We start from the raw sequence: 14,729 nt of genomic DNA, 5'->3' as shown, positions 1-14,729 counted from the left end.
AGATTGTGAGCAACTGCAATGTGACCTTGATAATATTGTGAGATGGACAGCAGGTAATGGTATGTTGATAAACGGGGTTAAAAGTCAGGTTATGAGTTTCACAAATAGGAAAAGTCCTCTCAGTTTTAATTACCGCATTGATGAGGTGAAAGTTCCTTTCGGGGATCATTGTAAGTATCTAGGTGTTAATATAAGGAAAGATCTTCATTGGGGTAATCATGTAAATGGGATTGTAAGTAAATGGTACACATCTCTGCACATGGTTATGAGGGTGTTTAGGGGTTGTAGTAAGGATGTAAAGGAGAGGGCATACAAGTCTCCGGTAAGGCCCCAACTAGAGTATGTTTCTAGTGTATGGGACCCTCACCAGGATTACCTGATTCAAGAACTGGAAAAAATCCAAAGAAAAGCAGCTCGATTTGTTCTGGGTGATTTCCAACAAAAGAGCAGCGTTACAAAAATGTTGCAAAGTTTGGGCTGGGAAGACTTGGGAGAAAAGAGACTAGCTGCTCGACTAAGTGGTATGTTGCAAGAGGCTATCCTCATTTTTTCCGTATTGAAAGTCCGTTAAAACGAGAACAATAAAACTGTGATATCCACCTATTCAATACATTAAAAGCAATTATAAAATTAGGATCTCATCCTGATTTTATTGCTTAATTGTTAAAACATAGGACATGTTTTGTTCATATTCAGAAGAACCTAAAGAATATACTAAAAAATTCCACTTTTCTAATTAACGAACAAGAGTATGAAAAAATGATCAATATGAATCCCAAATTACTAACAGCTAAAGCTCTACCTAAAATCCATAAAACAAATATGCCTGTTAGACCTATAATCAATAGTAGAGGAAGTCCTACTTATAAAATCTCAAAATTCTTACACCAGTTTTTAAAGAAACATAACAAATTTAACAGCGGTTCCATGATAAGTAGTTCAAATGAATTTTGCAAAAACGTAAGTAGTTTCAGCTTACGATCACATCACAGGATGTGTTCCTATGATATAACTAATATGTATCCAAGCACACCTATTAAAGAAATTGTTGAAATCATCAAGTCTAATCTAACTAAATAGGGCAAGCTAATACATGCGAAATAGAAGAGTTTATAAATCTATAAAATTTTGTTTTAAACAACAATTATTTCACATTCAACAATAAAATTTATAAACAGATGTGTTTGGGGATGGGAGACCCCACGTCTGGAATTTTAGCCAATATTTACATGGATCATCTTGAGCACAGCAAAATAAAAACAAGCATAAAAGGACTATGTTTGTGGTTGAGATATGTAGACGATACCTTTGTTATAATAGATAGTAAACTTAATGACAGCGATAATATATTAAACTTCTTAAATAACCTAGACCAAAGAGTAAAATTCACTAAGGAGGAAGAAAATCATTTGTTAAACTTTTTAGATATTACAGTAACACGAACAGAAAATAAATTTGACTTTCAGATATATAGAAAGCCATCTTACATTCCAATATCTGTCAAAAATTATTTCCTACACCCAAAATCATAGAAACAAGCTGCTTTCTTTAGTCTGATATACAAAGCCTCCAATATGCCATTCTCTGATTATAGTTTAAAGAAAGAAATTAAATTTATAAAAGACTTTGCTTCTGTCAATGGTTATAAAATAGATGTTAACAAAATTATTAATAGAGTGAAATCGAAACTGGCCACTAACCTTATGCAGATCAAAACTGAAAAACCAAAATTCGCAACATTTACATTCACCAACCCAGCAGTATATCAAATCACGAACCCGATCAAAAAACAGCAAATTAATATTGCATTTAGAACACAAAATACAAATAGAAATATATTTTTCAACCATAATAGTGTAAATTCAGGCAACAACAAATACCAAAGTTCAGGAATCTATAGGCTGATTTGGTCAGATTGTGGTTTTCCTTACATTGGCCAGACTGGCATAAGTTTTATAACCAGATATTTAGAACATGTAAATGCTGCTAAACATAAATTTTCTGCTAAGAGTAATCATATGCAAGAAAAAGGACACCTTTTTAAAACAAAAGAAAAAGATTTAAATATAATCAGAAAGGTCGATAAAGGAAAATTAATGAATGAGGTGGAGAACATACATATCTACCTAGACAAACACTTCAATAGAGATAAAAACCTGAACAACAAAATAGAAATCAAAAACCCATTAACAGAGCAAATACCAAAATTAATACAAATATTCAAACTCGACAGCACAAAATTTACAAGCAATTTTATCCTGGATAAAAATAAGAATCAATCTATGAATACACAACCCCCCTTCCCCTACCTAACTTCTGACATTCCCCTCCACGAATCACGCCATTCGCTAGAACGTTGCCCTCTGTTACCTCCCCTCCTAATGCCCCGCAGATACGAAGACACATATACAACACGAGGAGCGCAAGTAGAACGACAAGCAGTCATCAAACAGCTGAGTGCACTAACGTAAATGCAGGCAGGAGTAAAAGGGTTAAGTGCTGATCCTTCAACGTTAGTTTCTTCAACTTTTAAACCATTCAGCAAATTCTTACGAAAAAAATTTTCCCTTACAGATATGTCAACAGACTTACTTACATAAATTTGGATGAAATTACCACTTGCAAATCACCAAAGCTTGTCTGTCACCATCTGACTGAGTCCCTACTTACGTCTATAGGATTGTCCTACTCTGGTTAAGACTAAAAGCAATTTGTGAATTTGACAAATTTTGACGTTAAATATTTAAAGTAGGACAATATTCATAACCTATAATCAACAGTGCGCAGCAGTGTTGTCAATTTTAAGTACGAAAAGAATAATATTCACACCTAAACTCAGCTGTTTTGAAAGTGTATTGAGATTTCAATTCCATATGGTACAACATGTGAAAAAATTTACGTCCAGTTGTAACAAAATGTTTTAATGTGTATACAACAAATAATTTTAACATATTCAGCATTTTAACAGATTGTAAAGGTATTTATACAGAGACTAACTAAAGGCATTGTATTTTAAATATTAGAATAAGGTTTTAAAGTTTCAAACTCAATAATAGTCATATTATTTTCAATAAGACGACATAATATATAAACGCTTTATATTTAAGAAGTTTTTTAAAGTTTAGTATGGATAAGTTTGTTAATGGCAAACTATAAATGAAAGTTCTAGAACTATGTTATCAATTTAACCTTGTAAGAAAATTTATACCTGAAGATGTTCAAAATATGAACAAAACATGTCCTATGTTGTAACAATTAAGCAATAAAATGAGGATGAGATCCTAATTTTATAATTGCTTTTAATGTATTGAATAGGTGGAAATCAAAGTTTCATTGTTCTCCTTTTAAGTGGTATGTTCCGAGCTGTCAGTGGAGAGATAGCGTGGGAGGACATTAGTAGACGAATAAGTTTGAGAGGTATCTTTAAAAGTAGGAAAGATCACAATATGAAGATGAAGTTGAAATTCAAGAGGACAAATTGGGGCAAATATTTGTTTATAGGAAGGAGGATTAGGGATTGGAATAATTTACTAAGGGAGATGTTCAATAAATTTCCAATTTCTTTGGAATAATTTAAGAAAAGGCTAGGAAAACAACAGATAGGGAATCTGCCACTTGGGTGACTGCCCTAAATGTAGATCAGAATTGACTGATTGATTGATTGATTGATGTGTCAACTGAAAGCACTAGAGATCTCAAAAGAACTCAAAACACAGGGTTTTACTGCAAGCTGCGAATGGATCCGAAACTTTTATCGGAGAAATGGATTGTGCATTCAGAGATGTATGTCTATTTCACGTCTCCCTGGGGCGTATGAAGAAAAATGAACGGCCTTTCAGCGTCACATTCATTTGAGGAAGCAAAATTCTTATTTGTTGTCGCAAATTGGGAATGCTGACCAGACACCTCTCTATTTTGAAATGCCATTGGAAAATACAGTGGATACAAAGGGTTCTAAAAGTGTAACAATCAGAACAGGTGGTAACGAAAAGCAATGATGCACGGTAATGTTATGCGTATTAGCGGATGTAACCAAACTCCCTCCGTATGTGGTTCTGAAAAGGAAAACACTTCCGAAAGGAAACTTTTGTCTGGTGTTATTGTTAGAACACATGAGTCCGGCTGGATGGACAATGCATTAGTTGAGGACTGGGTGATGTGCGTTTGGCAACGTCACCTGGGAGCTTTGTTATAAAAACGAAACATGCTTGTGTTGGACAGTTACTGAGGACATCCAACTGACGCCGTGAAAGATATGATGAGGAAAGGAAAAACCGATCTTGCGATAATTCCCGGAGGACTCGCTTCTATTCTACACCCGTTGGATGTGTGTGTAAACCGGCCTTCCAAAACTGCAATGAAACAGTTGTGCACCGAATGGATGTCTGATGGTGATCACACGTTAACACCAACCGGACGAGTGAAGAGGCCTGAAGTGGGACTAATATGCAGCTGGATCAAGACCGCATGGGCACGCATTCCCAATGATCTAGTGTCCAAAAGCTTTAAGAAATGTGGATTTTCAATTCAGTGGACGGTAGTGAGGACGATTATTTGTGGAAAGATGCCAGCGACGAGAGTTCCTATGGTGAAACTTCAGATGATTATGGTGAATTGTGAATGATCTTAGTATTGGACCGATTTTATTTATGATTTTTGTGATGATTTTATTAATTGTAAGCTGTTTGAATTTATATTTGTGGTATATTTGAATAAAAATTAAATAGGTATGTAAGTTATTCTTTTCTTCTTTTTTTTTTTTTCCGTATTTTGCAGTCTCAAATTTAGAGTGCGGGTCTTATTTGGCGGCGGGTGGTATTCGGGATTAAATGGTATGTGGCGCGTCTGAAAATGCCCACAGTTTTCTGCTAGAGTCAGCTGGATTGGAAATTGAACACTTTAGATTCTTTATGTTGCTGGATATTCCTAAGCATGTCCATACCTCTTTATTCTACTGGCTACCATCTGACGTGAAACCAATGATTCCTACACCCGCTCGCTCTAATTGTATAATGACCTGAATGAGAAATTTTGCAATTATATCACCAGGGGTGGCATTCTGGCTAGTGTATATTGCTATGGGTTGGATTCAGTTGTACAGAAAAGGAATAAGCATAAAAACTAGAGCATGATCTGCCAGCTGATCCTTGCTTTCCTCTTAAGTAAATGTTCCTATATGAACAAAACTGTTCACTTGTAACAAATCCAAGTTAAAGCAAACATTTCTTCTCTCAGCTTTACCTCAATAAATACCACTGTCCCTAGGCATTCATGCTCCTCCTTCCATTGAAAAATTGAGCTATGGCAGCAGTAGCATGATCATTTATTTCATACGAACATTTAAGGCCCATCACCAATTTTCTCAAATGACCATCAGACAGCAAAGGCAGCAAGTCATGGTTTAAGCAGGGCTGGTAACCCTTGGGAGACTTTATTCTGAAAAGAAGAGAATCCAAGAGAAATTCATCACTATATCTCATTTGTTTCTTAATTTTCACTTGACATTTCTTTAACATTGTAGTGAGTATAATTTTCTACATTTTGCTGAGAGATGCGAATTGTTTTCGTTGTGTGAAACTGCTCTTTGAGTTCATATCTGAATTACTTTTTTTAAAGCAAATGTAGTTTAGCTTCAGCGATATTTAGTTTATTCTGTGTTCTATTGAAATTATGTTTCTGATTCTTCAATCTCCTCCTTGACAAAGCAACTGTTTTCCTAGCATTCGCGGCATCAGGACTATCTTCAACTGCTAAGCGTTCGGGCTGATCACTGACATTTATGTTTTAATTAGGCCCTTCAATAGCAACAACTGTTCGCGTGGATTGCCTCTTCACAGGAGAGTTACGTTTCTTAACTGTCATAGAGAGATACTTGGGCATATTAAGTAATATATGGGGGAATGCTTCTGGTCTTAATTTCCACCACTATCTTGGTATCTCTACTCTTTTACCTTTCACCGTAAATGAGTCTACTTTTATTAAGAAGATTGCAAAAATGAATATCACACACCAAACAGTTATGAATTTTCTATCTTTTCTTCAGGCAGCCTTCTCCCACTTCAGGAAAACACTACTCTACTTAGGGGGTCTAAAGAAATGTCTACCTAAAGATGATCGGTCATATCCAGATCTACAGTTGGGTACGAAACACATGGGCATGTTGCATGAATACTTCCCGTACTGAAACACGCTGTCTTCAAGCACAACAGCTATGTAAACTACTGTTTATAATACATAACACAACTCACACTATTCACTAATGAATACACCAATAATGCAAACTGCCTAAACCACTTTAACAGTAATAATGGAGAGGAATATAACTTCCAATAACTTGACATAAATGTAATGCGCACTAATGACAAGTCTCATCTGCTGTCGGCAAACAGCGATTGTGCTGCCACTGGTGAAAGGACCACCACTTTCTTCTGTCTGCTTACAGGTGAAAGGAGAAGACTGCTCACTTTTCCTTCTATATGCTATGATAATATTATAAGAACACTGTTGTAAATTTAATAACTCAACTTACCTGCTCAGTAATGAGTACAGACAAGTTACGATATTTGCGGTTGATTTTTGTACCCAGTGTCATGAAGCGCAACAGAAACACTCCAAGGACTAAACACCAGGCCATGGCTTCCAAATTGTATTGACAATGGAGACGTACAGAGTCCTGCAATACAACACCCACAAAATCAATCTTCATATACAGCTACAGCCAGGGAAAAGTCCAAAAAGAAAGGATAAGTAACCAGCTGACCTTTAGGCACTCTACACTGAGGAAGGATAATAACAGCAACGTGATGAGGAAGGCTGCCGATACAATGACATCAACAGATCGCTGAGGACCACGCCTCTGAAACAGTCAAAATGTTACCATGATAGCATAGGATCTTTATTTAGTAAAAACCAAGAAGAGTCTCTAATAAGTACGAAGGTACTGTTGGTGACTAATACACCACTTTTTGCATAAAACATGTAGCCACCTCCCTTACTTATAATAGAAGGTGGAGGATATGACCAAGTCTAGCTAAGGTTCCATCTTTGACAGCCATGGTTTTCTATGATTGAAAAAATTATTTAAACAGTACAATGGCAGCCAAGGTGATAATATGCGAGAAAGTGAAATCTTCTGTAAATGCATTCCAAGTAGTGTATTTGGGTTCTGTGCTCTTCATAGCCTTTCTGAGCTGATTTTTTTTTACTGTTTCAGATGGATGCCATGTAGCTTCATGCCAGTGCCAAGCTCACTATACAGAATTTGCAAAGGGAGTCAGTTAATGATCATGCACTGGACATGGCCAATTCATCTGAACAGGCGACTAATGATGGAGGATTCTGTACTATTCATTTTTGCTCTCTTATGAACTGTAACATTAATTAATCCAAGTGTTGGTGAAAGTATTCCAGTTTCTTGATGACACTGCGGTAAAGGATCCAGATTTCACAACCACAGAATAATGTTGAGATGACAACAGCTTAGCATATAACAATTTGGAGCATATTAGATCTTTATCCAGGAAAATCTAATGGGAGATGCATTCAAAAAGAACTGAATGTGAGGAGTGCAAATTCTATTTTTCACATTCTCTATTTATTACAATGTGACAACATTCAGACAGTGCACTGCTGTTGGCAAATAATTTCTCAGCAATAAAGAGAACACCCCAAAATTAAAGGTATTGTTGACTGTACACAAATATATAACATTGGACCGGTATGATTCATACATAAACGCTGAGATTAAAGGAACAAAGAAATTAAAACAAAAAGCCACCACACTGTGTACTTTGCAATATTCTGACGTTTGTCACATGAATGCTGCAATGTGATATGGGAAACTAATTTCAGGTTATTGGGCATCATGAATTTCAGGGATTATTGGTACTCCAATAAAAATAAAGTTATGTTTTAATATTGTTATATATAACAGAAGAACTGAACTGCTTTAAAATTATATACTCTATATTAATCTACTGGACCACGAGGCATGAATCCGCTGTGGATGGGGGCGGTAGAATAACACCCACGGTATCCTCTGCCTGTTGTAAAAGGTGACTAAAACGGGCCGCAGGGGCTCTGAACTTTGGAGCGTGGGTTGGCAACCACGGGGCCCTTAGCCAAGTCCTAGCATTGCTTCCACTTACTTGTGTCAGGCTCCTCACTTTCATCTATCCTTATCGACTTCCCTTTGTCAACTCTTGTTCTTTTCCGACCCCGACGGTATTACGTATGGAGGCCTAGGGAGTCTTTCATTTTCACGCCCTTCGTGGCCCTTGTCTTCCTTTGGCCAATACCTTCATTTTTTGAAGTGTTGGACCCCTTCCATTTTTTCTCTCTGATTAGTGTTATATAGAGGATAGTTGCCCAGTTGTACTTCCTCTTAAAACAATCACCGAGCTCAATAGCTGCAGTCGCTTAAGTGCGGCCAGTATCCAGTATTCAGGAGATAGTAGGTTCGAACCCCACTGTCGGCAGCGCTGAAAATGGTTTTCCGTGGTTTCCCATTTTCACACCAGGCAAACGCTGAGGCTGTACCTTAATTAAGGCCACGGCCGCTTCCTTCCCACTCCTAGCCCTTTCCTGTCCCATCGTCGTCATAAGACCTATCTGTGTCGGTGCGACGTAAAGCAACTAGCAAAAAAAAAAAAACAATAATCACCACCATTAGGAGGCATGATTAGCTCAGTGGCTTAGCTCCCGACTTCTCACTTGGAATCCCAGTCAATTCTGGTCGAGATTTTCATCTCAAAAATCACATGACGTCAGGAAGGACATCCAGTCTTAAACCCCCAGCCAAAGCCGAGAGCCTAGGTGGCTCCAGCAACCCCAGAAATAACTGAATAAGCTGAAGAAAGAATTCATTTTCTGGACCACAGTTTAGTACAAATTAAATTTGAGAGTAAATATTTACGTGTATTTCAATACATAATTCATCAATAATAGTAAATTGTTTACTATACTGTAAGATTTTTCAATTTCTAAAAGTGTATATTCTCTTTATTTTAGTGCATATATCCTGTTGGGCTTTTTAAAAGTAAATATGTGCATGCATATTTTGCCAACTTTTAGTGCCTCTGAATCTGTGTCTGTTCATTACTCTTTATGTCACACTGATTCAAGCAAACATTTGGTAACAGCCCAAAGCGAGATTACTCACGCTAGCATGAAATAAAGTGATTAATTCCATAAATTAATCCTCCTTGCCTTGAACAACATTATTAATTTTACACATGTAGTAGTAGTAGTAGTAGTAGCAGCAGCAGCAGCAGCAGCAGTAGTATATATTTCTCAGAGACATCGGTCTGCACTTGCAGATGACCACATGGATCCACAAGACAAAACAAAATAAATCAATTAAAAAAATGGAAGCTCTACAACAATGACAAAAACACAAAACATAAATAATGAAAACAAAAATCATCACTAACAATAAAAGACTGACCAATCAGATGATAAAATTTTTGAGACCATGAAAACTACAGTGCACTGGTACCAGGAGGTGGAGGTGAAGAAGGACCTGGAAGAAATGGTAATACAAGGACTGGAAATCAGCAATGGGGATGCTTACAAGTCAAGGATAAAGGCCACAAAGAGGTTTCAAGAAAAAGTTAGATCCTGTACCCAAGCGCCATGGACAGAATAAAGGAGGAGATTGAAGAGTGATAGGATGAACGAGTAATGGACAAAGTTAAAAGCTCAGAAACAAATGAAGATGAATTAAAATTAACGTGGCCCACAGTCGGCCAAAAGGAAAGAAGAAGAACAAGAAAAAGAAAAATGTGAAGACAACTAACAAAAAACAAATGTGTAGATGAGTCCTTCAGAACCATAAGGAATAGATGTTGTAGATCCTTGGAGTATAAATCCCATCTTCTTGAGGATGGAGCTTGTGCCCTTAAAGGAAGTTCCTCTTGCTTCAAATGGAAGACCCTTCACTTCTCATGAGTATCCAATTGTATTGTAGCTCTCACTTAAGTGGGGGACACATGGGCAGTAAGCAGCTTTCTTCTCCATGTCAGTCATCGTTAGGGCGGAGTCGATGTTGCTTCATGCCCATAGGTTTTAACCTTAAAGTGCCCTACATGTGTCCCCCGGGTGTTGTTAAGATAGCAACATAACTGGCTGCCAGACAATCTTTCCAGATCTCCTGGCTACACAACAAATACATACCAAACTGATGACCCAACACTATATCAAAAGCCCTTTGCAGGCTTTGCACGGCCAAACATCTAGAAAACTTGGAACAAATATTAAAATATGTCAACTAAATATTGAGGGCATTAGTAGAACCAAGTGTCAAATCTTACAAAAGATGTTGGTAAAGTATAATATCGATGTGGTTGCCTTACAGGAGATTCATGCAGATAGTGAAGATCAACTTTGTTCTAGGGGTAAAATACCAGGATATGACATATTGGTGCAACATACCATCATGCCTATGGAGTAGCTACATACGTCCGAAATGATATAGAAAATGCCCATCTGCTATCAACTTCCACAAATGACAATATTCACTCAGTGACAAAATTGGGGAACTAATCATATGTAATATCTACAAACCACCAAGCTCCCCTTGGCCAATCCACGTTCTTCAGACGTACCAACATCCTGTAGTCTTTGTAGGGGACTTAAACAGTCACCACATGCAATGGCGATATAGAGTATCTGATACCAACAGTGAGGCATTAGTAAACTGGGCAGATGAAAATAATATCCACCTTATTTTTGATGCTGAAGACCATAGTTCCTTCCGGTCAGGACGTTGGAAACAGGAATACGACCCAGACTTATGCTTTGTCACAGCTGATGATAAACATCACCTAGTCAGCACTACCTGCAACATTCTACCAGATTTCCCTCGTAGCCAACACCGCCCAGCTATAATAGAAATTGGTACAAGTATCCCATTGATAACCTCAATCCCACGACCCAGATGGAATTTACAAAAAGCTGATTGGAACGCTTTCTCTGAAAACCTTGATAAATGTCTAGGCTGGATCCCACCATCTGTTGATAATTGTAACAGATTTGTTGGAGCAGTTATCAGTACAGCAAAAAAGCATATACCTAGAGGATATCGTAAAAAATATATTCCGGGCTGGGACGAGAAATGCAAAGGAGTCTATAACAATTTTCAAAGTAGTGGTGACCACCTATGGGAATCAACATCTACATCATTTGATGGCCAGGCAGGCATCTATTTTTGGAAATGAGACATAGCTCTCATAGTGCATTGGCACTGCTGGTGGTTTCAAATAGCCTATGCAGTGGCCTCCACGGTATGCACTAGCCTTGCGTCTTGGGTGGTGTGCTAAGTCCCAACTGACGAGCCTAACTTAGCACGAGGGAGAAACGCAGGCAACCAAGAATGAGTTCGCTGGAAAATTTATAATGTCCAATAACGGACCATTATATTGGTATTCCAACATCGCCTTCGAATGTCAACAAGAGAGCTCGCAAATGCACATAGTGGGTGCGCAGTTGTGAGCTCACATCCTGGAGATAGTAGGTTTGAGCCCCACTGTCAGCAGCCTTGAAGATGGTTTTCCATGGTTTCCCGTTTTCACACCAGGCAAATACTGGGGCTGTACCCTAATTAAGGCCACGGCCGCTTCCTTCCCATTCCTACGCCTTTCCTGTACCATCGTCGCCATAAGACCTATCTGTGTCGGTGCGAAGTAAAGCAAATAGAAATAAAATTGATGCACATAGTGAGAAAACTATACCGTACTGAAGATGATCGATCGCATATTTGGCAAAGTTTGTTTTCTTATTCAAACAGCGTCACCTATCCTAACTTAACCGTATGATGAAAACACGCTTCAAGCGCCAGTAGAGAAATTATAATCTTCTCGCTATAAATTTACGCAATAATAGCCTTTCCGTAATTTAACCAGACGTGAGAAAATATAAACTAACCTATGAAGTCAATTATGCACTCTGCCATATCTCGAGGTGAATCCCATTCTTATTAAATTGCAGTATTTTGCCTTAAAATTAAGAGATTGTTTAGTCAGCCTTTATTTTTAACGAGTTAACAACTGTTATCAGACACGTTATTTACACATGTATTATGAAATATGTCCTCTTTCATTTCTAAGTTTCGTTACGGAATGGCAGTCGACGGGTATTACTAATTGACTCCGATATTGCCTTTGAATTACATAAAATCAGCTTCATGGTCCGTATCACACTTTAACAGATTCACAACTAAGTATTTTTTATTTTCCACCTTGTCGATACATTAATTGCTTAAGGCAATTTATTGGTTAAAAGTGGTACATGTTCCGTATATTATTAACATCTTCAACCACATGACACTGTTTAAATGAAAAATTCATATAGTGACAAAGTATCAATGCTTGAGAGGAATTGTCCTTAAAATTAACATAAGAAGATTAAATGACAACATTAAAAACAAAATACTCAAGGGAAAATATATAAATTCTTTCTACAATTGAAAGCAATTGTCAAGGAAACACTTGTAAAACAGTCCATAGAGAATATGTCCTAATGAATATTCTTTTCTTAAAAAGTTCATGGAAGGAAAAAAATGGCCAATTTATAAATTAAAAATTATACATTTATAAATTGGCCTTTTTTTCTTTTCTTTTTTTTCCTTCCATGAACTTTTTAAGAAAAGAATATTCATTAGGACATATTCTCTATGGACTGTTGTACAAGTGTTTCCTTCTGCTTTCAATTGTAGAAAGAATTTATATATTTTCTCTTGAGTATTTTGTTTTTAATGTTGTCACTTAATCTTCTTATGTTAATTTTAAGGACACTTCCTCTCAAGCATCGATACTTTGTCAATATATGAATTTTTCATCTAAACAGTGTTATGTGGCTGAAGATGTTAATAATATACGAAACATGTACTACTTTTAACCAATAAGTTGCCTTAAGCAATTAATGTATCAACAAAGTGGAAAATTTTTAAAAAATACTTAGTTGTGAATTGCCTTCAAATGTCGAAAAGAGAACTCACTAGTGGAAATAGCGAGGAAAGGATACCAAAGGTAATCAATCGCATAATCGCTGGAGTGCATAAATACTGGTAACGGAAAAAATCGCACGCGAATAATCACTCATAATAACGGATGTGTCAGTGATAGGGCTCTCGTTGTAACCGAAAGATAATACACAGTTTAATATAGGAATTTTGAAGGGACAGCAAAAAATTGCTGTTATAACGGAGTTCTCGTTATATGTCGTACTCGCTATAGCGGACCTCTACTGTATATACAAATTAATTTCAGAGAAAATCTTGTCAAACTTACCTTGAGATATGATCGCACTGACAGCCACGTTTTGATATTCCGCACCTTATTTAAACGAAAATGTGGTAGTTCTGATTTCCGTGCTCGTCGGAATGACGTCAAGTGGGAAAACAATTTGGCATACAAGAAGCGTTGTTTGAAGGTACGTTCAGCTACAGCCAGCAAAAAGAAAAATAGTGTGGCCAACATACACCGTTCAAACATAGCAATCAACACGATAGTTCGTTCCCTGCAAAAGAAAATTCTGTGATCACATTCAAACATACATAAAAAGTATTACATAAAATGACATCAGAAAATGATATCCAGTCACCAAAATTACAAAGGTAGATCAAATAAGAATGAGACTTTTGAAACTGGCATGGTATACTTCAATGCTTGTTAATACAGCAACAACACATAGGTGGCAGGAGTGCTTAGGCACACTTTACACTGTATGCGTGCTTCTATCCAGTCATTTCTCTTATCGTAATCCAATGTGTTTGTTGAACAATGAATTTAATTATTAAGTCTTCAGCAATGTGAAAATATTAAACCAGCACAAATATTGCATAGTGTGATGATATATATCACATCCCCAAACTGAATTTATTTCAGCATTTTATTATTACTATTATTACCATTTCTTGGACCACTTGGTTCCTAACTCCGGTGAGCTTTCTTCTTAGCCCAGTATTCCTTCATCTTTGCACTGTGAGTTGTTTTCCTTTTCTGAGTCCACTTCATTCCCACTCCAGGACGCAGTGTTTTAGCTGACAGTGACCAGAACGAGTCGGATGTTCTGATCCACTTTCTAAATTTATCCCTGTTGAATATATCTTCGGGATCAATTCCTAGGTCTTTTTGAACCAGGTTTGTCCATTTAGCATTTCTCCCCTTCTCTCTAGAAAGGGTGTTGAAGATTCTTGAGGTCAGTCTCTTGTTGTTCATTCTGACTATGCGAGGTGGTGGTGGTGATTATTGTTTTAAAAGGAAGTACATCTTGGAAACCTAATAGAGTTGGGGTCAGAAAAGAACAAAAGTTGACAAAGGGAGGTCAGATAGGATAGATGAAAGTGAGGAGCCTGGCACAAGTAAGTAGAAGCAATGCCAGGATTCAGCTAAGGGCCCTGTCATCGCCAACCCACGCTCCACATTTCAGAGCCCCTGCAGCCCCCTTTAGTCGCCTAGGGGATACCGTGCGTGTTATTCTACCATCCCCACCCACAGGGGGTACTGACTATGTGACCATACAAGGTAAGTCTCCTCTTTCTCATGGCTGATGTTATGAACTCCGAATGTTGGTAAAGTTCGTTGTTATGCCTAATTCTCTATTCATCTCCTTCTTTAATGGGGGCCATGATTTTTCTCAGGATCTTTCATTCTTTCAGTTCCAAATTCCTGAGTTGTCCCTTTTTGACAATGATTTTTTTTTTTAAAGTGTGGTTACTTTTATTAATACTA

The 14,729-nt window shown here is 37.3% G+C and overlaps 1 protein-coding gene across 2 annotated transcripts in view; it reads right to left on the bottom strand.

The window, feature by feature from the left end:
- The window catches only part of phtf (putative homeodomain transcription factor), a 203,857-nt gene that overhangs the window by 52,636 nt on the left and 136,492 nt on the right, over positions 1-14,729 (bottom strand). For both annotated transcript variants that reach the window (XM_067138331.2, XM_067138332.2), the window contains exons 12-14: positions 13,287-13,515; positions 6,761-6,856; positions 6,530-6,673 (exon numbers count right to left, since the gene is read on the bottom strand). In XM_067138331.2, coding sequence (XP_066994432.1) covers positions 6,530-6,673; positions 6,761-6,856; positions 13,287-13,515 — 469 coding nt within the window. The remainder of the gene's footprint in view (positions 1-6,529; positions 6,674-6,760; positions 6,857-13,286; positions 13,516-14,729) is intronic.

Source organism: Anabrus simplex, chromosome 1 (genome assembly GCF_040414725.1).
Source record: "Anabrus simplex isolate iqAnaSimp1 chromosome 1, ASM4041472v1, whole genome shotgun sequence".
Classification (NCBI taxonomy): Eukaryota; Metazoa; Arthropoda; class Insecta; order Orthoptera; family Tettigoniidae; genus Anabrus; species Anabrus simplex.
The sequence above is the reverse complement of the archived record's forward strand: the minus strand, read 5'-3'. Positions and strand labels throughout refer to the sequence as shown.